The sequence below is a fragment of the Calidris pugnax genome, unplaced genomic scaffold (assembly GCF_001431845.1).
Source record: "Calidris pugnax isolate Ruff unplaced genomic scaffold, ASM143184v1 scaffold30, whole genome shotgun sequence".
Lineage (NCBI taxonomy): Eukaryota > Metazoa > Chordata > Aves > Charadriiformes > Scolopacidae > Calidris > Calidris pugnax.
In genome coordinates this window covers 139,362-167,000 of record NW_015090776.1, presented here as the reverse complement: position 1 = coordinate 167,000, position 27,639 = coordinate 139,362, and the positions used below count along the sequence as shown (strand labels likewise).

Sequence of the window (27,639 nt, the reverse complement as noted above, 5' to 3'; positions counted from 1 at the left end):
CATATTTCCATCGCTCAAAAGAAGCCAGGATTTCATTTTGTTGTGTTTTTCAGTGTTTAGCAACCTGGTACTTACTGGCAGTGTAGATGAAGAACTGGGATTAATGAGTAATACTGAAGCATTTATTTTTTCCTTTACTCTAGGAGCAGTTACCAGACTTGTATAGCCATTTCTCAGACCTCAACTTGGAAGCTCATATGTATGCATCCCAGTGGTTCCTCACTCTTTTTACTGCCAAGTTTCCACTCTGCATGGTCTTCCACATCATTGACTTACTACTTTGTGAGGTAAAAAAACCTTGATTCAGAAAGCCATTCCTGCACAAATGTTTCTTCTTTTTGTGTTTCATTTTGTTGGAATCATTTACTGTTTAATTTCAAAATACATCTAACTAAATTATGTAGAAACCGTGGTTATATCAAAGAGATGATGTTCAGTAAAATGGTGGCTTGGTTTTAAAATTAGAATTGTGGATTGCCTCATTCTTTGCTAAGGGATCTAATTAAGAATATCTGATGCACACATCTGTTCTTCATTTAATTTGTTAAATAATTTATTCAAAGTTAGGAATTCTAATATCTTGAAGATACCTAGTAGTAACAGTCTGGCAGGGTTTTAGAGGGAAAGGTCTCCAAATTGTCTGATTCAGAGTGCCCAAAGACAGTAACATGTTTGCATGTTGTTTGATGGCCTGATATTAAATAAATAGTGAGAACTGCCAAACAGGGCAATTGAATGAAGCTCTTTTCCTTTATTTTTTTACCCTACTATTCCAACTACGGAATACATTACTTCAGAGACAAAATGGTATGTTTCTGTATTGTAGATATATCCACTCTTCTTTAAAAAAAAAAAAGTCAGAACAGGTTGATAGTCTGCAGTGTTTATTTTTGTAAAATACTAGTGTTTCCTTTTGTCACTGAGAAGTTAGGGCATCTGTGGAATTAAACCTGGTTTTGAACCTGCCACTGATTTCCTCTCTGATTCAAATGGGTCACCAGCATAAAAAAAATATAAATAAATAAAATAATTGAGAATTTTAAATGCAAAGGGAATCATGAATATGAAACACTGTTGAGTCTAGTTCATTTTGTTAATCTTTTGTATGGAGTGTTTTACTTGTGAATTTTCAGGCTTGCTGTACATCCCTTGATAGCGTTCATTGTTAAAAAAATATTGTCCACCACTCATAAATCAATATTTTTTTCCTTAAGAACATCACTTCTTCTGCATATTAGTGCTCAATTACCAAAAAGAGGTAGATTAATACAGCCAGGTATCCAAGGGAGTGTGAAAGGTGCTAACGGTGAAGTGATTTCAGATTTCCATATGAATACCTGAGCTCTATTTCTTTCACAGTGTCTTGATTATTTTAGGTAAGCAAATACAAAAAGCAGAAACGTTGCTGGTTTTTCTGGTCTTTGTCCTCTTCTTTGGTCATGCAGTTGACAATCCCTTGATTGCTTTTGAACTGTTAGCGAGTCAATTTTCAGAATGACCTTCTGGGGTGGATTTGATCATTCCTTCCAAGTTGAGTTTGTTACTTCATTCTGATCTTGATGTAGAGCTGCACGCAGAAATGACCGTTTTACGAGATCATTTGTCAAGAGGTACAGAACATCATTTCATAGTGGTGATTATTGTGATAGCAGCATAAATACGTTCTGTCTGAAGCTCCTGCCCTTTTATATTATATTAAGCTCGATGATAAAATATGCTGAAGAAGTCTTTAAGTCATGGGTAATATAGATTGAATATTTAGAATGAAAAAAGAAACGACTCTTAACATTTGCATTCATCTCACATCTGGCAGTGTTTATCTCAGCATGTCTGAAGGAATTAATCTGGGAAAGAAGGTGAAAGAATGCAAGGAGAAAATGAGAGCGTGCAACACTGGAGTCTGCTAGAGAAAGGGAAACTTGTTAGCATTTGTGGAGGGTAATTGCATAAAGCTAAAGGAGCCTCTTTTATAGCAGCTAAAAATAAACTAGAAATGGTAAGAAAATTTATTTCAAGTGAGAAGATAGATACAGACATCTTGAGAAACAGTGGGGCAGCATGTAGACAACATACTGAGGCAACAGTGAAGACTATCAGAAAACTGCTCCTAAGATTCATGACTCAACCAGCCTAAAGTAACAGGCACTTCTAAGAATTTGTGGGAGGGAGCGTAGATTAAAATAATATTAAAATAAAAATCTAGTTGGCCCTCACCATAGAAAGAAAATAAAATCTGAAGGCAGATGGCTGTAGACAGAATAAGAAAGAAACTGTTCCTTAATGGAGGACTGAAACCATATTGTGAGGCTGTCTGTCCAGTCAGCCTCCAGAAGGAGTAATGGATCAGTCAAAAAAAAATTTTTGTCTGCATTAAATGGTTCTTTACTTTATCTCTGAACAAACAGCATACCTGTAATTCCAGCAACTGGAAGGAGAAAAAATAGGTGCAGCTGCGAACAGTGGAACATATTCTTCAGCAAAAAAAAAATTCCTCAAAATACCAAGAAGCCTTTGAAGTGAACTGTCTTGTGTTTTTAAAAACAAGCTTCCAGCCTTCTCATTAATTTGTCATAGATACAGATGAAATTTAAATAGCCTTCAACTTCCTTCCTGACTGTGCTTTCTCCACGTCCCTGTCCTGTCTATCGTTGACAAAACGTTTACATCCTATGCAATTCTTTTATGAAAGAATAATATTAGGAGAAGAAGACCAGTTAAAACCATTGCTGGCTGGGTGCTGCCAACTAGTCATTCCAAGGGAGCTTCTCTGGTCCCCGTGAAAATATTTGAATTATGGATGAAAAATTTGCATCAAGGAAGAGTTTTTTGGATGGGATTTGTCTTTTTAGTTTTTGACTGTGGCTGGAAGAATTAAATTGGTCCTTACAGGTATTCTTTAAATCTTAATCCAGAGAGGAGAAATACCTGTTGGCAATGCTGTAGTTTAACAGCTGGCCAGAGAAGTACAATTCCTTCCCTTGCATCTTTAAATCTTAATCCAGAGAGGAGAAATAACCTGTTGGCAATGCTGTAGTTTAGCAGCTGGCCAGAGAAGCACGATTCCTTCCCTTGCCTGCTGGAATAGTTACACTCAAGCTGGGCAGTGGACCTTCTGGGCAAGAGCGTATGTGGGGATATGAAGCCTGTGAAAAATGAGTTAAATTTATGGTGGGAATTAAGTTTTATTGAGAAATTTAAAAAATCCCATCAAAGAGTGTGCCTTTACAGCTGAGGTCTTTTCATCATTCTCACATTAAATATGACTTGATAGAGAGAAATATTTTATTTAAATTTATGTGAATTTGGGATTTGCTGTGGCCTCTGTGTTTCTCTTATCCTGTTGTCTTCCTCTGACCTTTTTTATTTTTAAGCTGTCTTCAGGCTGTTGAAGATGTGATTCAATGCTGAAATTACCCAAATTTCTAGTAGTGTTAGTATATTGCCTCAGTAACTGTAGGAGAGAATTCATCACCCATCCTCACCTAGAAATGAAATGTATTTGAATTCTTTGTATTTCCTAAATGAGAAGCTTGAAGAAGATTTTGGGCTTACAGGCAGGTACATATTATTATTGCAGTGCTGTAGTACATATTATAAGGCTTAGTACTTTGGCTGCCTGTAATAAAAATACAAAACAGTTGAAAGCTTTCATGTATTTGCAGCAAACTGCGTGGTTTTGAGCCTGGCTACGTAGATAAATTTTAACATGTCAGCATCAGCTGAAGATCTTTCTATAATGTTCCTTTTAGCTGCCTGTTTCCGCTGCTTCATTTGTCTCCCCTTCTTTTGCTATTTCTGTTTGCATTGAAGAACAACGTTGTTGATGAAATTCGGAGTTGTATTTGGACTTGTCAGTCTTATCTATCAATGTGACATTATGCTATTGAACACTTTGTGAGCTGGCTCTGTTTTGCTTTCTGGTTTTGTTCTATTTTAAATTATTTATTTAAAGTCACGCTCAGAAATAGCGACTCGTTTAGGTAAAGCGCATGTCGCTCGGATAGAGCTGTCCCTAGTGCAGGAACAGCACCTGGGCGGTGACGTTTAACTTCATTTTGTGTTTCAGAATTTACAATTTAAAATTAAAATACGGGTTTTAAAAGGAATAAATAGGTGACCTTAATTAGGCACTTAGAAGAGGAAAAAACTAAACCAGTTGGCAGAAAATTGATAAGCGTTTTGTAAATTTTCATGAATTTTTCTGCTTAAAATAGAAAAGACTTTAAGTGGTTGTGATATATACAGTACTGCAAAAACTAAAGGAGGTTCAATGCTAAAGCTGTGATACCATTATTAACCTAGGGTTTTGAGACACTATTGGTAGCCTCCATCTTGAGTAAGTCCAGCTATTTTTCTGTGCAGTTCTTGGGCATATAAAATACTCAAGGATTGTGCTTCTCTCCTTTTACGGAGTATATAAAAAAACTCTACTACATGCTTTCTTTTCTGGGCTGGTACAGATATTTCTATATTTTAGTGTCAGTAATTACATAGTATTGTTACAAAAATTAATAGTTTGACTACTAAGCTGCCGTTCTGTGATCAAGACTGAATAGAAAGGGATGCAACTGGTTATCTATCAATTTTGAGTATGAAATAATTTAATGTTTTCTAATATAGCTAATAATGGAGAAGTAAAATACCTTTCACAGGACCACGCAGCCTCACATTGTAAGTGGGAACTGAAAGCCAGATACCGTCATTCTTTGGTCGTTATTTATCAACTATTGTGTTCAGAACTTTGTATAAAATAACTTTTACAATCAGTTTTGAGATTCTATCTGTGATAATGAAGACTGATGGGTGGTTTTAAACATCTTTGGAAACACGAGCGACTTGGTGCTGGTAAATGAGCACCTAGTGATAGAAAAAAGTGGCACCATGTTGCGTAGATGTGCTTCCTGGGAATGCTGCTTCATAATGAAAGAGTGAAAAATCTTAGAAGAATTATAACTATTGGTGCTGCAGGTTTGATTTCTGTCTTATGCGTGTCTTGCTGGAGAATGGATGTGCCAGGAAACACTACGCCGTATGGTATCGCTCAGACGATAAGACCAGTCGTCTCTGCGTGTTAATACTAACTGAGTTGGTGCTGCAGGTTTGATTTCTGTCTTATGCGTGTCTTGCTGGAGAATGGATGTGCCAGGAAACACTACGCCGTATGGTATCGCTCAGACGATAAGACCAGTCGTCTCTGCGTGTTAATACTGAATAGTAGATACCATAATAGCCTGCTATTTTTTATCTGTCGCTGTCAGATACTTCTGTGATGCCTTCAACAGAGTTGAGAAAGAACAGATTAACATTTTAATTTATTAAACTTCCTCAGGAATTGAGTCAGGAACGAGCCCACTTCCTCTGTAAATCTGCACTCACATGGAATGTGAGTTAAATGAAGTATTGTGTACAGTTGTTTATCTTCTGTAGATCTATAGGGGAAGAAAAAGTGAAGTTTTTGGAATTACCTGTTGTTGATGCGTTATCTTCATTTGTTAACCCTTCCAGTTATGAATGTTTTAATAGATCTTACGAAACAGCAGACAGGGCTTGCTAGAAACAAAATCTCTTTTAGTAACAGCATATTAAAAGGTAGGCTTAAATTCTAAGTACGTATAAATCTGTGCTGAAACTGCATTATTTCAGTACTATTTAGTAAAGTCAAGTCAATGTCATACATGTGAGTTGGAAAAGGCTGGGGGATGTGTGTGTTTGTTTTCCTTCTTATGAATATACATGGTTAGACTTTGGCATTTTGACTGTGCCTTTCCTCCTGTCCATTGCTCTTTGCATTATGCCTGCTAGAGAGCTACGTCTCCTTTCTGAAGTCTTTATCAACCACCGCTCTTTAACGTAAAGAGACTGGAAAGGATTTCTTTCCAAGACTGCTACAACTAGCTTTTAAATAATTTAAAAAGAAAGAGAATAGATTGTCTCTCAGACTCCAGATGGAAGACTAGAAGTTGAACATACACGTCCAATGGCACTGCTGGTTTGCTACATTCAAGCAGCTGTTGACGTGTCAGCCATTATAATCTTTTTTGTTGCAAAAACTTGACGTCTTCAATGGAGTTACCTCAGGTTTTCTGGCCCCGGATGTTTTGCTTTTATGTATTTAGATGAGCTATTTAAATCCATGCTAAAAGTGATTTTAGTGTGTAATTTGTCTGATGACTAGAGCTGTATTCTACTGTGGGTTTTTTCAGTACTAGAAGAGAAATTAAAGGAAAAAGGAAAAGGGATGTAGTATTTGAGTGTGTTATGGATGAGGAACTTTTACAAGTTTTCTTGAGCTGTATTCTACTGTGGGTTTTTTCAGTAATAGAAGAGAAATTAAAGGGAAAAGGAAAAGGGATGTAGTATTTAATTGTGTGTGTTATGGATGAGGAACTTTTACAACATGTCTGTTTAAAACATTCAGATTATAATGATAAAGAATTTTAATTTATTTTCAAACTAAAAGTTGCAAGATGTTTTAGGTGTTTGGATATAAAATTTCAATTAACAGCAGAAATATTCAAGCTGTGTAATACAGTGTTCTGTATTGCCACAGGTGCAGAGGGACACAAAAAGTTCTATTCACTTCTAAAGCTACACAGAAGTTATAAGAATTCAGGCTTGGACTGGTGAGAGGAGTATTTTAATAGAGTACATCTAAGAGGTTCTTGGAGAGCCACAGGTTTTAGCATAACCCTTTACACTATGTTGTCCAGCTGTTCCTGTGAGCATCCATAATTTATGTATCTTCCATTCATAGCTGCAGCTTGTTTATCCCAAAAATAACAAGGCTGGTGATAAATACACAGCATGAGCAAAGGCAAAACAGTCTCACAGCAATCTGCAATTCAAGATAACTTATGTGAATAGAAGGTACCTTTTTGGTGATGTTGATAAATGACGTGGTCCTAAAATGTTGAGATTGCTTCTGTTTCAGAAAATATTCTAAGGTACAGGTGAAGATGAGGGACCTATTTGAATGACCTAGTTTGTGCCTTAGAGGGAAGAGACATCTAATACAGTGTCACAGTATGTCTCTGAATTACTTTCCCCATTGCAACTGACGTATTTTAGCCACTTACTAGTTGATGTTCACTTGGTTGATTTTTCTAGGAATACAGTAAATTTCCATAATGCTTACTTAACACCAGTGCCATCTGCTGTATTTGAATAGCAGCATATTCTGTGCAGTCTTGGCAGTCCTCAAAAATGCTTCAGAAATAACTAAAGTAAAGTATCACAAATGGGAGAGTGATATTCCATGAACAAATCTGGGAAGCTAAGCTAATTTGGAGACTGTTTTTCAAAAAGAGGGTGGTGCAGTCTGCCTCTGCCAAAACACTTTCCAGTTCTTCGTGCTTGGAATCTGAGGCTGTAATGAATTTTCTAAGTACATAAAATCAAAACGTGAACTTAAGATTCAATTGATTGTTGGGAAGGGAAAATGTACGTCAAGGTGTCAAGAGGCAAGGGCCAGGACTCTGTTGTGGCAGTGGAAAGGAGAAGATGAAGAATGGACACTGGGAAGGAGATCAGATAGAGTGCAGGGAGGCAGGAAATTGATTCAACATTTTTCTTTGTGTTATGTGACCATGTGTAGTGGGGGAAGGAGATCAGTCTCTCGGGGAGACCTAATAGCAGCCTTCCAGTACCTGAAGGGAGCCTACAGGAAGGCTGGGGAGAGCCTGTTTAGAAAGGCCTGCAGTGACAGGACGAGGGGAAATGGCTTCAAGCTGGAGGGGAACAGATTTAGATTGGAGATTAGAAGGGGGTTCTTCACTGTGAGGGTGGTGGAGCACTGGAACAGGTTGCCCAGGGAGGTGGGTGAGGCCCCTTCCCTGGAGATATTCAAGGTGAGGCTCGATGAGGCCCTGGGCAACCTGGTCTAGGTGGGGGTGTCCCTGCTGACTGCGGGGAGGTCGGACTAGATGGCCTTTGGAGGTCCCTTCCGGCCTGGGCAATTCTATGATTCTGTGATTCTATGATTAAAGAGATGTTCTGAACCCCTCAAGAAGGTTGGGATCTGGCAGATTACTGCTCCTCTGAGCATTTTAAACAACCATTCCCTGTTTCCATATGAGTGCTGGAGGACATCTTATCTACAGAGTCCTCTTCTTCTGTCCTCATTGAATGTATGTGATAAGGCCCTTGATGCCTAGTGTGGATTCAGGCACCCTTCTTTGTCCTCATATTAATCATGTTTGGAAAGAGGGAAAGGAATGTCTAAAACCTCTGTAATTTAAAGCTCTGAAAACCAGAAAAGTAATGTTAGTATGTGACTTGGTCAAGCAAATGGAGAAAGCATGCTGCCAGACCATAACCAGCTGCCTGTGAATTAGGAGCGTGCCACTGTGGAAATACCAGATGTCAGGGAGCAATTTCATACTTGGAAATTACTTAAAATTCTATGGCTGTAATCTTTATTCTTTGAGAACAGTGACAGAAGCTGGAGAGGAAAACGTTCTAATCTCACAGCACTCTACCTTCAATCAGCCATAGCAACATCTCAGCAACAAATTATACGAAAATCACCCAAAACATGTAAATATTCACCAGCATTCCTGAATCCCACTCATTTCTGTTAAAAGCAAGCAACCAAACAAAATTTCATGTGAAATCTTACTAATACAGGTTCATGGTTGTGTGGTAGTATTTATTGTGTGCTTTTCATGCTGCAAAACACAGAGAAGTGGCACAATAAATACTGAACCCCATGGTGCTATTTTTACCATCTCCCTGGTACCTGCTTATCTAATAATTCAGTCAACTGATTTTAATTAGGTTTGTGTATTATTCACAGCATCAGAGTATCAGGATGGGGATTTCTGTATTTTCTTTTCTTCTTTCTTGTGTTACAGCATTTCCTGTTGTTGTTGTAGGCAATGTATATAGAGTCACTGGGGGAAGCCCTGTAGATAAGAAGTTGACTACACCTCATACGTTAGCAGTAAGATCTCTCTACAATTTGTATTTTATTTTTCTTTTCTTTATAATATAACTGTTGAGTAAGACAGCTGTATCTGTTGCTCATACGAAGCTTGCTATTTTATGTTGTGCCTTATTTGAATGAGTTAACCTTTCTTTTCTTTAGTTGTCTTATCATTGAACTACAATAAATGTACTAGCTATACAAACTACATTGGAGTAAAAGATGTTAATTAACACACATAACCCCACAGAGTGCGCTCTAAGTCTGCACTACTTACAAAGAGAAATTTGAGCTTCACACCATATTATTTCTGTTGTCAGCAAAATAAATACATTTGTGACATTCCTAAAGTTTATTGTGTGCTTTCAACATACCAGAGTTGCCAAACAAATGTTTTGCTGGAAGCAATCCAAAACATAGATAGAATTTTAATTCTCCTTAGGAGTTTGTAACCCCAATTACCCTCTGTAGCTCCTTTGAAAGAGTGTGCAATCAAACACATAATTATGAAACACTTTCAAATTACGAAACAACGTCAAATTAACTTCAGTTGAATAGCTAATCTCTTCTAAAAAAAAAAAAAAGGAAAATTCAATTATTAGACAGCTGGAACAGGTTAACTGGTTGTCCTTATGACATGTCATGTGAACCTTGAGCCTTCTCTGACCTTAAGGAGGTGCTCAGTTGACTTCCACATATATCTTCTTTACCTGGTGGTGAATTTAGGAGAATATTGTATCAGTATCTTCACTGTTTCCTCTACATATCTAGGAACAAAACCACAAGATAAGGACAATAATATTAAATGAATTTTCTGTATATTTTTTAAGATATTCACTTCTTTTTGTTTGTGAAAATGATACAGAGGGTATTGCCATGTAACCAGAGGAAGGTCTGTCAGATTATCTGGGTTGGAGAGGGAAGAGGGTATTGCCATGTAACCAGAGGAAGGTTGTCAGATTATCTGCATTGGAGAGGGGGAGATACTAGTATTTAATACAACCTACCTTCTCCCAAGGCTCATTGAAGAGAAGCTTTAAAACAGGAGATAAATTCCAAAGTTGTCCCCTATGCAAGTGTTGTCCAGATACTGCATGATTAAATTGTTTGGCTTAACTCTTCTGTGAGCTCCACGTTTGGCTGTTGAGCTTTGCCAGTAACAAGTGTTAGTTTTCTGCCCCCTTAACTCCCCTTTTTCTGGTCCCTCCACGTTTGGCTGTTGAGCTTTGCCAGTAGCAAGTGTTAGTGCAAGTGTGAGTTTTCTGCCCCCTTAACTCCTCTTTTTCTGGTCTCTGGGTGGATTTGCTGGGTCAAATGGGTAGATATACCTTCTGACTTCTAGAGGAAGCCATTAGCATCCTCTCTGTCTCAGAAATCTCATTGAATACATACTGATCGCTGGGTCAAATGGGTAGATATACCTTCTGATTTCTAGAGGAAGCCATTAACATCCTCTCTGTCTCAGAGATCTTATTGAATACATACTGAGTCCTACAAAATCATTTTACCATCCTCTGTTGTTCTCTGTTTCCAATCTTATTTTCAGGCCGCTTTTTATAAATCATCTTGTTTCAAAGTGCAGAGGACACCTCAAAGATTGCTTCTCTCTGCAGAAGGAATCTTGGCTTCAGAGGGTTTAAGGAACTTCGGATGCTTTTAAAGAACTGTGAAAATCTTTCACTACAAGAGAGTTAACATAATACGATTCCCACTTATTTTAAGCCAACCTTAATTTCAGTGCACATGTATCGTTTGCAGTTGAAATGTTTAATTTTTACGGTTCAGTCTTAGGAGATACAGTTTCCTCATTTTGCCCTTGAGAATGTTAGCTACCATCTCTGTTGGAAACTACAGTCTTTTGGCATGTAATTCAAATAAGCAGATGCTTCTATGGAGCACAATCTTGGTGAGTTAAATGGTGACCTACTGGATGGTGAGCATCCATCCCAGCACTGTCATCTCGGTAGGTATGAAAAATTCTTCTACAAGACTATGCTCTTCTTTTTTGAGTAACTGCTGTCCTATGGAAGTCTTTGTAAAGCAGAGAATGGTCAACGTGGCAGTCAGCAGGAGCCATAAGGAGGCTGTACGGCAGCACAAACTCTGAAATTTTCCCTTTCCTGACCTTTATCTTACTATCTTGACTGCAGAATAGTCAAGAGTTGTCTGATTTGAGATGATCTTGCTCCTTCTCCAAAGCTCTTGAGCTTAATGAGATCTGTTAAAATGCTCTAGGCCTCTACACAAGCTTAAGAGGGTTCTTAAATAACACATTGGAAAAAAAGAAGATACTGTGCAGATGCTTAACTAGGCAGATAAGCCTCTGAGACAGGCTCTCATAGAAACTGCAGGCCTTCTGTAAAAGGCTAGTTATAAGTTCCTTGGAAGAGGATATCCACATGCCTCATTTCTGGGATCTTCGCCTGTGGGCTTAATGTCTGCAAGCTCTGCAGGCTGCACACTCCTTCATTTGTCTGCTCCCAGCAAAGCCTCTCAGGTTGACAAACGAGAATGGCCACATAATTGAGAAGTAATGTGACATGATGATAAGCCCCTAACCATTCTAGTGCTCTTAAAACAGTTCTTGTTTAGTAATTAGAGTGTGTTTTTAGGTTTGGGTGTTATATGTTAAACGAATGAGTGTTTAGGTAATTATGGACAACTTTCACATTTGCAATTTCTTTTAATATTGAGATGAGATCTGCATGATATTAAAGCGTTTATTTCCAAGTGCCTAGTTAAACATATGACCTTTGGTTTTAAAAAGTAATTATCCAAAGCTTATTTAACACAGTCTTCCTTCTCTATTCCCCTGTGGATGATTTGTATGTACTTTCATGTTTCCATTATAAAATTGCTGGAGGGATAGCACTAGCAATGATTTATATGTCTGGTGCATATGGGTATTTTTGGTCCTTCTTCTAAAATAGATGGAGAAGTTTAAGCTGAATCTTATAAATCAGTGTGTGGTAAATGAAGTAGGATTTTAAATAAGAGATTGTGGAAAAATGAGCTCAGCCTCCTTTTTCATAATCATTAAACTTGGCTATGTCAGAATAGTCTTGCACGCATTAGAGAAAATAACTCAAGTATGTAGATCCGTGGTTATAAAATGTGTTGTTAAAATGGGTGGGTAAGGCAATGCATTTGAAATCTGAAGCATCTGGCTGTAAATCCAAACACGAGTAGAAGCCTTACCATAGGTTGCCAGGTGCCACCTCCAAGTCACCCAGCTGTAGAGGGGTATATTAGCCCGTCAGTTCCAGAAAGCCCAAGCTGGTCAGCAGGAAACTGCAGCAATTGATGCCTCAGGTCTAAAATATTGCCTTGGTTTTGGAGTTACCTCTCTCTCCCTTTGAGGAAAAGAAGGTGCAGACTGTTTTCTGTTACTAGTCATGGAGTGCCACTCAGGCAGCTGTAAATGAAGGGTTTAAGTACTTTTAATATTCTGATTTTAGGGTGCTTGTGTGTTGAGCAGGTGATCTCACGTATCTTTAGGGAGTCTCTCGGCTGCCCCTTGCCTGGTGGGGCTAGAAGAAGAGCTGGGTATCCTGAAGGCAGGAGGAAACCTATTTCTACTGCATTTGCTATCCATGTGAAGAGCAATCATGTACAAGGAGTATCGGGAAAGAGTTTGATTAGTTTGAATTCAGGAACAACATGAGTTTCAGGCGAGTCAGGAAAAAAAAAATATTCAGAAAACAACTGAAAACTGGTTTGGTTTTCTTTTGGGGTTTTTTGGACACTGGTTGCTCAGTAACCCCACGACTGGTTTGGTTTTCTTTTGGGGTTTTTTGGTAGTGCCAGAAAATACACAGGACACTGGTTGCTCTATAACCCCACACTTGCATGTAATAGTCAACCAGTTAGTTAAAAAGGAAACGCAATGTTTGTGAGGGCTTGTAGTTCTCTCTCATTTTTAGCTTGTATGTTCATACCAAATCCTCTCTGTTAGGAAATAAAAGTTGCTAATGTCGTGACTGTGTAGAATGAACTGCTGACTTCAGATTTATACTTGGAATAAAACTGAGACTACTATGAACTTCATTTACTGCTGCTGGTGCTCTAGTGTTACCAGTGTCGTAACTGAAACTCACAGCCAGACATTTTTTCTCTTAAATTAAAATATAAAAAGCAAAATAACTTCCATTGTGTTTCAAATATTTGTTATCCCATGTGGAAGATGGGTTTCCTGTCAATGAAGCAAGGTTCAGTCCTGCTGCAATTGTGACCTCTAGTGGAAAATGACAGTTTGTTGCCATAATGATTATGTGTTGAGTTGCAAAGTAGTTCATGGATTGCTGCAATATTCATTATGTCTAATGTTGTAGCATTTCCAAGACTCATTAATGGTAAAATCCCTTCAAGGCACTGTACTAGCCATATAAACAAATAGAATTTCTTTCCAAGAATGCCTCTGAAAAGTCTCTGCAGGTTTTCTAAAAGCTAATTTTCACAGAAATATGGTCTCAGTCTTTCAGGAAGAGGCTCAGAAAAATACTCAGTTGCAGAAGGAAATATTCTTGGAGGAGGTTCCCTTATAAAAAGTCCTGTTGTTATCCCACAACAGTATGTATTGCAGTGACAGTATTACTTGCGTGCAAGTCTGTTGAGACATTTTTAGATACCGGCCCTGAAAGACATTATAAGAAAAGATTTATTATGCCATTAACAAGCAGGCAAGAAGATTTGGAAAATATAATCTAGGAAAAGTCTGAACACAAAGTGCAGACGAGAAGTGTGTATGGTATTTTTCATATGGGGATGAACACAAAGCTATTTATAATCTTAAATATTAAATCAAGATACATAGGCTACAGACAGGAGAGTGTCTTCCAACAGCAGAGGCAATGTGTGTGCTGCCAGCGAGGCTGTTGTCTTGTGTCCTCTGGCCTGAGCAGCCCCTGGATAGTTTTCCAAGCAGGACTCCAAGAGTGGTTTCAGTTAGGCTGCTCCAGAGGAGCCTCATTCAGGGTATGTGCTCCCCTTCCCCCTGCAAAAATGTAAAGGTCTTCATTGTCAAAACAAAAAGATGTTGAACAACAGGGGAGGAGTGGTATTTCTTATTTTTATGTACAGTATAAGTGGATGTGTAGTCTTTTTCACCCCTCAGGAGTCAATCAGTGGAGTAGTTTTTACTAATTGTCAAAACAAAAAGATGTTGAACAACAGTGGAGGAGTGGTATTTCTTATCTTTATATACAGTATAAGTGGAAGTGTAGCCTTTTTCACCCCTCTGGAGTCAGTGGAGTAGTTTTTACTTTCTTTGATTTTTAAATAATTGGATATTGTCACTGTGTTTTTCACTGAGTAGATTTCTGTACACTTGTATTTCCAGCTTTTGCAAACCATAAAGCAACTATTTGATGCAGACATCAGTATGCTTACCTTTGAAATAGTTTTGACTTTTGGGTAATAGCAGCAAAAAAGGGGTTTTGTGTTCTTGTAGGATCTTTTTTGCTTTATTTTAGTCTTTTTACAGTTTGAGCATAAAAGATTGTACATGATTAATCATAGCTAAGCTCAGTTAGTTGGCAAAAATCCTATCAACTAGAATATTTATCACATTTTCTTTATGCTCTGCTTGTTACAGTATTCTGAATGGCGCAGACACTATTTATGAAAACCAGCTTTGACAGGTCCTGAAATGATGGAGGGGTATCCTGTCACATCCGTAGCACCTGATGAATTGAACAGTGAGATTCCAAAAGCTCCAAAGAGCTGTCATCTTCCCCAGCTGGGAGTTTGGAAACTGTGCCTTGGGCTTTAATGATCAACTTTGAAGTGTAGCAGGGAAAAGGGAAGCGTTCCCTAGAGATTTGCAGCATCTAGTTATGATCCTACATAGTGATATGTAGCAGGGAAGAGAGATTTGTGAGCTGGGACTCATTGAAGTCTTTTTCTTCTTTTTTTCAGGGTATGAACATAATCTTCCATGTAGCTTTGGCTCTCCTAAAGGTAAGTAATTGATTAAAATGTGGGTTTTTTTTTATTTTATTTTATTAAACTCTATGGAATATTTTCTTATCTTAAGATACCATGACTAAAGGGACAATAATAGTGGGACTTCTGGAGGAGGCAACAGAGGAGAAATATCATCCATTTGGGTAGAGCTGTCTTCATAATTGTACTTATGGTAGATCTGTTTTTATTAAACTTAATCATGTCATAAAGTTCCCAGAACAAAGAGTGCAGTCTAAGGATTTAGATGTCTCATGTAATTACTGTTAAGAAAACAATTCTGATTGATTTCACAGTGTATTTATTTTGTGGCCATGTTCTTTCATATAAATATTCAAGAACATATGATTAAATATTATTTGCTATCGAATATATTTGTAATGTTAAGAGACGAATGGAAGACTTCTGTCTGTGGCTTTGACAAAAATGAAACAAATGAACAACTAAACCTCTAGATAGAGCATTAGCCCTTTTGATGCTAATGAGATAGTTCAGAGTTAACTTATATTGACCTTCAGACGTTGGCTCTAGTTCAAATCCAGTTCGCATACAGGAATATGGTATGGAATTTGAAATGCCACCTTTGAATTCAAATAATACTCCCATCAAATACTTCAGGCTAAAGCTCAGGATAGAACAGCCTGACGCTCCAAACACAACAACCCTGTAATGTGGACACAGACTAGTATCATTTGGCTGCTACTAGTCCTCCGGTGTGTTCTTATCATTTACCCAGAAAGGGCAAACAGCTACTAGTGGAGTTACTCAGTGAAGAGTAAGTCTCAGAGATTCGACATCTGTGGCACAAAGTCCTACAGCCAAAGTGCTTCCCACCAGGAACATATATATGCTGTTGCTGCTGCAATTGGAAATTTCAAAACACATATATTTTCACTTGAGGTAGAGTAAGTTCAGTGAAGCACTGCAGTGTAGGTATGAGACAGTGTGACCACGAAGGTAAGAAAATGTCCAAAATAACTTGTGTTTCACACTAACGCAGTTAATGTGTCAAATGGTGATGTGACTTTCTACAGGACTAGAAATGTATTAAATGAAGTCACCTATAAACAGGAAATGTATTTAATGGACATTTCTAGGAAAGTGCTCCTACACAAATCTGAATTTGTAAAAAAGGGAGAGGGAAGCGTGTGCTCTTTTCTTCCTGTTTTATGTTTTATTTGCAACTATGGGGGCTTGTTAATTTTCTGGTTTTTAAGGTCAGTATGGATAAAGGGAAATCTAGTAGGTTATGGCATGATAGATAGTAAGGAAGTGAAAGCAAGCATCCAACACCACCCAACAGGTTTGCTGCCATAGTAGTAGGAATTGGTTCTGGAAAGGGGTAGAGATACCAGCTTATGGATCTTAAACTGAAGGAGAAGAAAGAAAAGGAGGAGTACTTGCACTGAGCTGAAAATGGCTGGCAAGGTTTTCAGGAAAGGAGTTCATTTTGATTATGAAGGATGGCTTTGAGACCATGGCTTTACACCCAGAAGTCTGTTTTCCTTAGGTTTCCTGCTGCTGCTAATGGGAATGGTTGAACTGAGATTAGCAGTAGAACAACTGTTTAGAAACTATGACAAGGTTTGGAAAGGACTAAAATCCTTAACTCATGGAGGTCACACTGCAAATAAGGATTTTTGTGTGTGTGTGTGTTGATTGATTAAGCCAATTTCTTTTAACAGAAAATGCTCATTTTGTTCATTTTATATATATTCCACAACATGCAGCTTATTGAATTGAACATTTCTCTTTCTCTGTGCCAGAAGAGGAAAAATCAAGAAAGTATTTTGTCAGTCTTGTTATAACCATTTTCTAAGTTTAAGAGCTGGTATATATATGCAATATGCTGTATCTGCCCGCTGTGGCAATAATAGGCTCTAAATGGTAAGGGAGGTGTTATCCTGAGAGAGTATTTCTTTATTGCAGCCAAAAACAAGTACCAAGAAAATACAGGTAAATATGATAAGATTCTAAGTCAGAAACACTCACGTAAGAGCACGGTTCATTAAGGTACCAAGGTGGAGCTGGTGATTATACACAATTGAATTAGCATACGATTTGCTTTCAGTGGGAATTGCTGTTCTGATAGGCAAGAGAATTTCAGTGGGAATTGCTGTTCTGATAGGCAAGTACAATTTTGTACTCTCAGACCTGAAGTATTTCTTTTTCCTATTAAAGCATGTTCATAATCTTTTCTAATCATTAGGAACAACGTGGTTTAGTGCACTGGTCCTTTTAAATTACAGAGAACAAATGTGCATGCTGCAGACCAACCACTTTAAAAACTGTGTGTTTCTAAGGTCTTGTTTCTCTCTGACTGTGAAGTGAATGAAAACAACCAAAAAGGATTTGTTCCGTGTTAAAACAGAGTGATTATTTTCCCATCCACAATCTTTTGGGTTATTTTTAATTTGGACGAGGGAGTCCTTCATCAGTGGAATATCTGAGTCTTATTGTGTAAATGCCTTTTTCCTGACTTCTTTGTGAAGTCTGTGCCTCATGATCCCTCATTAAATAGCAACAGAATAGCTTTTATCTTGAAGTCCCTTTTCCTCATTGCAGTTTCTCACTGTTAGCACCAGCTGCTGGTATTCTAGGTGAATGCTTGTTAGTTTTGAAATGACATTACTACTTCTGTGACCAATTACCCAAGACATCCTAATGCAGCAATCCTTGGAAAATAAACATGTATTTAAGACATGAAGGGGAATCCTTTCCCTTGCCATCTCCCACATTCTGAGCACGATTGTAGCAACGAACAGCTAGAGGATTAAAGCTCTTTAGCTATAGAGCTGTAATTTGTAATAGGGCATTAATCTGATTTCTTATTGAAGGAAAAGCAGTCTTTGTTTTCTGTAGCATTCAAATGTTATGCTTTCTAATACCTGTCACTGCTTTTTGTATACTCCACAGTGTGCTCATCTGTCAGGCTCTCCAGCTGGTGGCACTATTTTACAGTTTGACATTAATCATTTAGTTATGTCATGTAGAGACTGCACCTGAGTTAACGTTTAGTAAGCTGATCTGATAGAAAATCAAATCCCTCTCCTTTCATTTTGTGAGCATCAGAAAACATAGTGAAGCCCTGGGGTGTGAAAGGACCACGGTGTTGAAAAAGGCAGTGTAGAAAACTGTGGTTTAGAACAACTCAACTAACATCATCAGTATTTTAATTTTAAAAATACCAATTAAGACCATTAATTGAGAATGACAGAGGAAAATGTACCATTCCAGTGCCAGCATACTGTCAGATCCCTTTTGTCATCAACTACTTTGTTTCTTTGTTGGAAGTTACAAAATAAGCATGAAAATCTTCACATATGTGAAATAGAAAAAAAAAACCAAACTAGCAATAAATGTTTCATATTTGGATATTTCAGTAATTATTTCCTTAATCTTCTGTTTCTGATCTTGCTACCTTAGCAAGAACCTTAGCATGCTTTATTTTGGAATTAGCGAAATGAGGCAAGTACTAAAATATGTGATTGTGGAGAAATCAGGCTCTGGATTAAGTTGCTAACTATTGAAAGGGCAGGGAAGAGTACAGGTTAACTGGAAATGCAAGAATGAACCACAGGGCTTTAAAACAGGTCCACATTCCAACTCTCTTTTTGAGAATTCATCTAGTCATGCAATGTGATTCCTAACAGCACTTAAGGTCAACACTTCAGTTGTTGAGCTTTCATCTGGGTGACCATTAAAAATGTGTTGCTTAATGCCAGAGGAAAGCCCTAGTTTTGATCAGGAAGGTGTACAGTATTCAAACTCAAATGGGTAGAAAATAGTGAGAAACAATAATATATTTGTGACTGCTTGTGTATTTGTTACAGCCAATGCATTATTACCTTACAGACACGCACTTCAGTATATATATATTATCTTAAAACCAGTACTCTTATGTATCATTCCTTGAACTCAAGCGAATGGGAGCAGCGTTTCAGAGGGTGGTTATGAGTTCTTACACACCTCCTCACTCCTCGTTATCAAGTGATAACTGTGTATTACACAAACAACACAAATAACCAACAGTTGTTGGTTATTTCTCTTGCCACCTTTCAGTCTCAATGCTGTTTGTGTCAGTCTGTGCCCAACAGATTAGGGAGAAGAATATCAGGTACAATGGCAGGGACAGCAGATGATGCTATTAATTCAAGTAGTTGATAGAGAGGCTCCCTAGATTTAAAAAAAAAGCGTCAAAATTACCTTGGATAAGGAGGGTTATTTCTTATATTTATGTCATTCTATCGCTGGACTGAAAAGGACCTCCTGGGCCAAAGCAATATTTCGCTGCTGTATTATGCCATTATGTGATGTGGCATCCATTTCATAAACTAGTAACAGCAGCAGTAGTGCTGGTGGAAGGCCATTTCCCTTGTTCCAGTTTAGATTTATCACTGATCATTTTACACTCCTCTACTTTTATATCAGCATTGTCCTTTATCTTAAGTAGTCCCCTTCTAGCGACACTCACACTAGTGTTTTTCACTTTGAAGTATTTATAGATATCATTCATATTGTTTACTAAATAAACCAATATTCTCAGTGTTCTTGGACTCTAGTAGTTCTCTTCTGCATCATCTCAATTCTGTACTAATATTTTTAGAGGTGAATGACTGGATCTTGAAGAGAGGTTACACTATGTTTTCCGTGTTAATGTTGTATTTCTTTATTTCAAAAAGATATACGTTATCTGATAACCGTGAGGATTGTGTTGTTCTCTTACATTTGTATGAAATAGTATTCATGTCTAACCAGAGGGTTCCATAAATAGTTTCACCACTTTAGATGTGGGTTTGTGTAGAAGCATGAATTTTGAATAAAATTATGCTGTACTACTATATACATTTATATTTATCTTCTTAATGAACATATAGTGAATTATCAGTTTTCCTTTTTCACTTGCAAGACATTATCTTCTTTAGATAGACATCTGACCTAACCCATCTTGGATTTTGTCCATCATTTATTCCCACTTGTATCAACCCAGAACTTTAAAATCAGATCTGAAATTTTGTTCTGTGTTAAAGGCATAGCTCAAAAATTCATGCTCATGAAAAGTGGACATACCCAAAGATAGCCAGAGCAGTCATCCATTTTTGTGCACCTTAGATCCTGCTCTTCATGGGTAAGTTACACCTAATCCTCCAGGGAGCTGTGTGGCTTGAAGTGGCCAATGTGACATCTCTTAAGGTTATGCCTGCCTTTATCACCTGATGCTGAAATTGCCATCTAACCCGGGGCATTAGTGTTTAAAAAGTAGTGAAGTCTTTTAAGAAACAATCAAGGAATAAGCAAAAAGGTCCAAGTCATAGCAGCAAGTAATGAAGTGAGTTTTATCACTCAGATGAAAACCAGCAATTTAAGAGGAATAGTTAAGTTGAACAATGGCATTCTTCCATGTTTTACTGAAATAAGATACTGATATTTGGTATAATCTTACTAGCTAAACATCCAAGGATGCCATTGAAGACTGAACAGGTGCTTATTTTAGGTAAAATTTGCATATTGTCAATGCAGATAGTTAAAAAATGTGAGTTGTCTTTCAGTTGGTGATGAAATTGTGACAATTATGGTGACTTTTTTAGAGATATCATAGGAAAAGTGCACTGACTGTGTAAGCAACGGAGCTTAGGCCACGTCTCCAAGACATAAACCAGCTATTTCATTCTCTCTGCAGACCATCACTCTTATTTTGCATTTCCAGTGACGTGAGGAGCTCGGACTGATTTTTACATTAGCACTGCTTTAAGCCAGAGGCTGGATGAAGTGACATACAGGGTTCCTTTCCAACCTAAACTGGTTTTGATTCTAACTGATCTGGCTTAGTCCACTCTGTAAGTGCATTAAATCCTCAAAAGGTTCTTTTCAAGATAAAAAAAGAAGTGTCCACCTTAGAATCTAAGACAAAATAGATGTTGCCTTTTATACCAGTTTTTTTTTTATAGCTTCTTTATGTAGCCGATCCCAGGATCAGTGCTGAAGCTTCTGGTACAGAAGTGGATCCAAACTCTTTGATGTTAGAGATCAGAACCAGCTGTTCTCTTTTCAAGGTCTTCTCCATTAGGCACAGGACAAGGAGTTTGTTTTTTAAGAGGCTCTCAGATCACTGCTTTTATATTTCTAGTTCCTGAATCGAGGAGGTCCTTAAACTGTAGGTTGTGCTGGGGTCCCAGAGCTCCCACTCCCCAAACTCATTCCTCCTACCACAAAAGACAGTACTTCATGACTTGTTGGAAATATATCTTTAGAAGGAGAAATCTGTACCTGAAAATGTCCAGAATCAATCAGCTTCCAGGCTATTGACTTTCTAGCCCCAATATAATCAGTTTTCCATTTTTAAATGTTCACCTGTATTTGCATGTTAAAAATCCATCCTATCCCATTAGTTTCTTAGCTCATTTGATCTCCTCCTCACACCTAAAATCAGTTCAATTTCTATTAGGTGAACATTCACCATAAATTTTTAACTCTGAGGGAGAAGAGGCATTCTCTTTTTAAGACTGAAAGCAGAGAAAGCATGAAATCTGTTGGACTGCATTTCTTTAGCAGCACTGAACCCTGATTTATTATGACTCTCTGAAAAAGAAGTAGTCTCATGTTTAATAACTCTATACAGATTCTTATTCCATGGGTTTGTCCCATATGACTCTCTGAAAAAGAAGTAGTCTCATGTTTAATTACAGATTCTTATTCCATGGGTTTGTCCTGTGACTTTTTGAACACATGTAAACTAGTACCCACAGAGATTTTCTCAGCTTAATTATAATTTTGTTTTCTTTGAACCTGTCACCTGTGAGTTTCATGTGAGGTTCTTCATTCCTGTGCTGGAAGGCATTTTGGACTGTTGGTGCCTCTTCATGTTCTCTATTCCACTCGTGATTTTATAGGTCTACCATATCCCCCATCAATTTTCCAGGCTTGATAGTCTATTTTTTGTTTCCTCGTTTGAAAGACTGATGAACCTCATTCCCTTTCTGCATACTTTTCTGGCTCTATTGGAGTGCCCAGAGTAATGCATAATAGCAAAGATGAAAACACATCATGGAGTTACACTGTAGAATAATGACATTCTCTGTTTAGATCTCTATTCCTTTCCTATTGATTCCTACCATTTGATTTATTTTGTTGACCTCTGCAGTGCACTGAGCTGGTATTTTCATAAAACTGCCCACAGTGACTTCAAGATTCATGCCTGAGTAGCAATTGTCCACTCAGAGTCTATCATTTATATGTAAAATTAATATTGTTCCCCGTGTGCATCAATTTGCATTTATCTACATTGACTTTCATTTACCGTACTTTTGCCCAGTCATTCAGTCTCTTACAGTCCTTCTGCAATTCTTTACTGTAAGCCCCTGTCTTTAAAACCCTGAATAATTTAGTAGCATTTGCAAACACTGTCACCTCACAATTCGCCCTCTTTTCCAAGCCATTTAAGAGTAGGTCAACCAGCACAACCCCAGCACAGAGCTCTGATGGAATCTACTGTGAAAATAAATTGTTTTATCATGTTCTCTCTAATAATGATAAAGATATAAACTTCACTAAATCCAGATTACACAGTTGTGATTAGACCTAAAGAACAGAAAGGACAAAGTAATTTCTGATAAGGTAAGAGGTGAAGCTCTTATTGTGGGCATGATGTAATTCATATGGATTTGTGTTATCCTTTTATAGGAATAACTTGAAAGAGAACTTTCCCTTTTGTTCCAGTTTTAGAGTCCATTTAGCTTTTCAAAGTCGGTAATTTTTGACACTAAAATGTTAAAGGCAATCCAATTCCTTTTTTTCTTTTTTTTAAAGAGAGACACTGTCATACATCAGCATTGATCAGTTAGCAATTGATATAGCAATTAGGAAAATGTTTAGTTTATCTCAGTACTGACCTTTCAGTACGTGCCCCGTTATCGTAAAAATTGGATATTCTTGTCAAAGCAAAGTCTGGGCTGTTCGTGCAGGGAGCGTGTGGGCAGTCAGGGGATGCAGAGAGGGAGAGAGAAATCTGTGGTGCTCACATGGGGTCGTAATTTTAAAATTACAGCAGTTGGGCAGGTTGCCAGTTTTTACAGTGAGTTGTCACGCCTTGTTAAACACAAAAGTGAGAACACCGTTATCTGGGAGCTAAACCGGTATGAACTCCTAAAACTAACGCATTTACATTCAGGCTCTGTGCACTCATTTATGTTCTGTACTGTTCCATATGTTCTTCTAATTTGGTCTATTTTGAAGTTCGGAGATTTATAAAGGAATTCCCATTAATTCCCTTAGTATCTTGCTAGAGAATTCAGAAAACAGGTAATTTCAAGTCATATTCTATGTGATTTTATTTGCTAAGAGAATATTTTGCCACTAGCCACTTCTTCTGAGTTCACTGGTGCTCAGGTCTGAGCAGATCTTTACTGCATCAGCACCACATGAGCAAAAAGACATTTAATGGATAGGAATGGCAGAAACAGAATTTAATTGTACTTAAAGATCAGATAGTCTACAACATGTAAATTAAACCATGAGTAGCACATGTTTACCTCAAGACATTCTAGTTAGTGTGCAAGTTACTGCCTTTTGGGCCATTTTTATTTTTAAGTTGACTTTAAGCCCTTCTGAAGAATGCAGGGCAGTAATCTAATGGCACAGTTAAAAGTAGTGAAGTTACAGGGAGGAAAAATCCCAATTCCTGGTCAGACATGGCTAAAAATAATATTTAGTGTTCAATGAGGATGTAGACATATTTAAGAATGGTAGGGAGTGTAAAAAGTCTCAAACTGCAAATCTTAATGACAGTTCACTGTTACGCTGTATGAAAGGAGTTCCTGAAAAACATGGAGCTGATAATTAAGTGGGCTTTTGTCAAGCCTTTGAATTTTTTGGATCTTAGAGACCTCTTTTTAAACAAGAAATCCAGATCTGATGTAAAAATTATAATGATGGTGGTAGACCACATCTCTTGGGAAGCTAATCCTGTAGTTAATTTTCCTCATTCCTAAAAATTGGCGCCTAATTTCCAACCTGAATTCATCTGGTTTTAGCCTCTAACTAGGAGATCCTATTATAACTTTTTAGAATTAAAGACTTTTTTAATAATCACTTCATTCCATTTTTCTTAAGTCCAGACCTTACCCAAAATGAACCAAACCTGAATTTCTCTAAGGGTGAGAGTTAGCTATTAGCTTATTAAAGTATGATTTATGCAAGAAATAATTTAAGGCTTTTGACATGGATGATGCTCTGAATTGTCTGCCCTCTTGCCTGTTTCACCCACAAACCACCAGTGACTCTGCCCATTCACCTCTATGCTTCTAGTGAGTTCTGTAGCTTGCTTCCCAGTACACACAGTACAATGTCCTTATTTCTTCCTTTTTAATGTTTTGAGCAATGTTTTCATTTGCATGTTGAAGGTAGAACCTAATGTTTGTGGAATATTATGCTTACAAGCGTGTGTTTAAATTAGATGGAAACACTTTAGGAATTCAGAAAAAAATAGGAAGAGCTACTTCCTTTCTTTTGAACTCGTTCACCCTACAAACAGACATTCTGGTAACCTGGTAGTTTACCCTGTGATGGATAACTGATCTGCATCGTGGTGTTTACCTATACACATAATAACAAACTAGATAATAAACCAGAATCTCTGGACCTAAATGCTAAGGGGGGGAGTTCGGAAACTATAGGAGAGGTCCAATCACAGTCTTTATTATAAACTGGAATTAAATGTATATTGGTTATGGTTTCCCTCTTTTTAGGAGTGGTACATAGCTTCTGTTGAAAAGGATCTCAGTAAATACCCCTAAATCTTATTCTAGACAGAAACGCTGGAGCCTCCACCTCTTTTGAACCCCGTTCTCTTGACTAGTCCAGTCCAAAGATTTTCATCTGCAAACTAGTGTTTGACAACCTGAGATACTTAAATCAGCTTGCAGAAGACCACCTGTATTAAACAGCTTATTCAATACTGCACAAAATTTTCAGGTGCTTTAGATTATTTAAATCCCATATCATCAGAGGATAAAGTGCTGAGTCCTCATTGTCATCATCTGCCATCTTTGACCTATGACTTGGGCTGTTTCTGCTTTAACCATTTTCCCACCTGCTTCCTGTGTCACTGTGAGCCAAGGTGATCTGTGTGGATGGGGCTATTTTTTTGGTAATAATTTCCTTTTAAAAAAAAAAACAAAAAACTCATTCCTCCTACCACAAAAGACAGTATTTCATGACTTGTTGGAGATACATCTTTAGAAAGAGAAATCTGTAGAAAAATCTCATTCAAGAAAATTTACTTGTATTTGAAAGGAGTCCATCCATTATGGGTGTAATATCAGACTGAATGCAGTTAATTAATTTTTCCAATTTTCTCTTTTTGTAGTACTTACCTAGGCTTGTTCACAGTAAATTAAAATTATTTTCATATTTTAACTACGCATGAAAATATCAGACTGAATGCAGTTAATTAATTTTTCCAATTTTCTCTTTTTGTAGGCTTGTTCAAAGTAATTTAAAAGTATATTCATATTTTAACTACGCATGTTTATTATTTCAATTCGGTGATCCCATGCTATGGCTTTTTACTTGGCATTGGTATTTTAAAGGAATACTTTTGATGTTTTTTTCTTGACATGTTAAACAAATTATGTCTAGAGCTCAAATATGCACCTGCAGAAGTGTTTGCAATTAATGTGTTCTAGATCCATAGAGTTCCTCACAATATTTTAAATTACCGCCTTCCTGTATGTTCAATATGTGTGGAATGTTACTGTCTGCTTGGAAGTGTGTATTGTTCTGCTACGTAGCCCATTTTTTAATTAGGCAATTCAAAAATGAAGCAGTGTAACAACATGCTTTCTCAAACCCAGCCCTGTGAAATGAAGTAATACCTGCCAGGCTGGCTGTAACCAGATGGCAGAGGCACCTGCCCGTTCCCCACACAGGGGTGATGTGAGGCACTTTAAGGTGTGACATCATAGCATTTTCCTCACAAATGTGCATTTCATTTCGAGAATCAATTCAGCTGCCTGTGCTGACATCATCCCCTCTCTGCCCCGCCGTCGCCAGATTTAGAAATGCCTCCGGAGAAGGCAGTGCTGGAAATTACCGTCATTTAAATTATTTAATTCAATCCTGCACGAGCTGGGCAAAGATGGGCTATGGCTTCTCAGGAGCTGCCCGCTGCTCTCTCCTCACCAGCGGTCCGTCACCGTGGCCTTGCCCCTCTCCCATTCGTCATCCAGGAGGGATGAGGGTCTCCTGCCCTACCTGCCCATCTCTGGGTTGCATTATTCGGAAGCGGATCGAGTCCGATTCGTTACATCAGCGGGCAGGGCTGGTTTCTCCCCAACCATCAAATGTTAGAGGGTGCAGTCCAGAGGCTGTGAGCCTGGGATTCAACAGCAAAAAACCCCTCATAGCTGAATTGATTTAAGGTAGACGGGGAGGGGAGCTGGGCTGTCCAGCCGCTCACTATTGGCTTCTTATTACGGCATTCTCCCCCGAGACGCTCTCTGCATGCTCATTCACCCCCTCCTCCTCCTCCTCCCAGCCCCCTCCTTGCCTACCCCTTCATTACTGATGCACAGCGAGAGGCAGCAGCGGCAGCCGCCACACGCTCGTCACGAATCAGAGATTGCAATGAGCTCATCCTTTTCTCTTTGCAGCTTCGGAACTGCCCTGGCTTTATTGCTCTTATTGCTGCTGCTGCTGGCACACACATCCACAGACACTGAGCCCTGAAAGCTCTCCATTGCTTTTCTCCTGTCCGAGCTTTCCTGCTCTCGTTTTCCTGCCATTTTCCTGCTCTATAGGTACATTTTTAGATCCATGTTTTCTTTGGTTTGTTTTTCAAATCTACTTTGGACTCTGGCTGAGCCAGCACGGTGGATCATATTTTTCCTTGATTCTTAGCAAAGATGCTTTTCTCTTTCTGAGAGACCAACGGGCGTTGCTGTAGGCAGCCATCTGAGCCCGTTTCAGAGACCTGAGGCTGGCTCTCCTAACCTTGCACTTTTCGAAATTACCGTTCTCACTCTGGATACTTACTACTTACTGCTCATGGAAGAAGGGGTACCTTGCAAAACCCCAGCTGCCAAGCTCACACCACCTGTCAAAAAGTCCCAGGACATGCATGACGAGAGAAGCAAGCTGGTGAATGAGTATGCATGTCGAGTGCTGGAACTTCTGGGAATGGGGCATCGCCTATTTGTGCCTCGGCTGCTTGCGGTGAGATCACATTTTTTTCTTGAAATTAATTCATTGCGAATTTTGCCATCTTCCCTCCCAATCCCGTCTCTCCCCTCTCCCCAGGATTCTTGACACTGAATGGAGATGTGAGAGGTCTCTTTATTTTTTTTCCTCTCGGCTTCTCATAATCCATCTCCTAAGCACCGAGTCCTTCTTTTTCATGTTAGCTCGGAAGGCTGGACGCGAGTCCTGCGAATGGGGATTGGTGCCACTCCTTAACTGGCTTGAATGGTTCATGACCAGGGCTGCACTGTGAAAAAAAAATAAAATAAATCTTTCCTGAAGCCATGGATGCTTTTGTTTTCAGTCCTGTAATGATTCCAAATAAGCAGCAAGCCCGGTCTACTTCTAGATACTGATGGAAAGTGCATTAATGCTCATCATTTCAAATTTTATACTGGTGACATCAAAGGTTAGTTTTAAGCATTCATAAAAATTCAAGCTACGTTGATATATTTTGGTTTGCTGCTGTTCCTGTGTTTGATTTTGAAAAGGCTGTTGACACTATGTAAAAAAAGTTTAAA

At 38.2% G+C, this 27,639-nt stretch overlaps 1 protein-coding gene across 1 annotated transcript in view; it reads left to right on the top strand.

Annotated features, from left to right (window-relative positions):
* The window catches only part of LOC106890775 (rab GTPase-activating protein 1-like), a 273,774-nt gene that overhangs the window by 165,072 nt on the left and 81,063 nt on the right, over positions 1 to 27,639 (top strand). The window contains exons 18-19 of the mRNA XM_014946791.1: positions 144 to 287; positions 14,840 to 14,881. Of these exons, the coding sequence (XP_014802277.1) occupies positions 144 to 287; positions 14,840 to 14,881 (186 nt within the window). The remainder of the gene's footprint in view (positions 1 to 143; positions 288 to 14,839; positions 14,882 to 27,639) is intronic.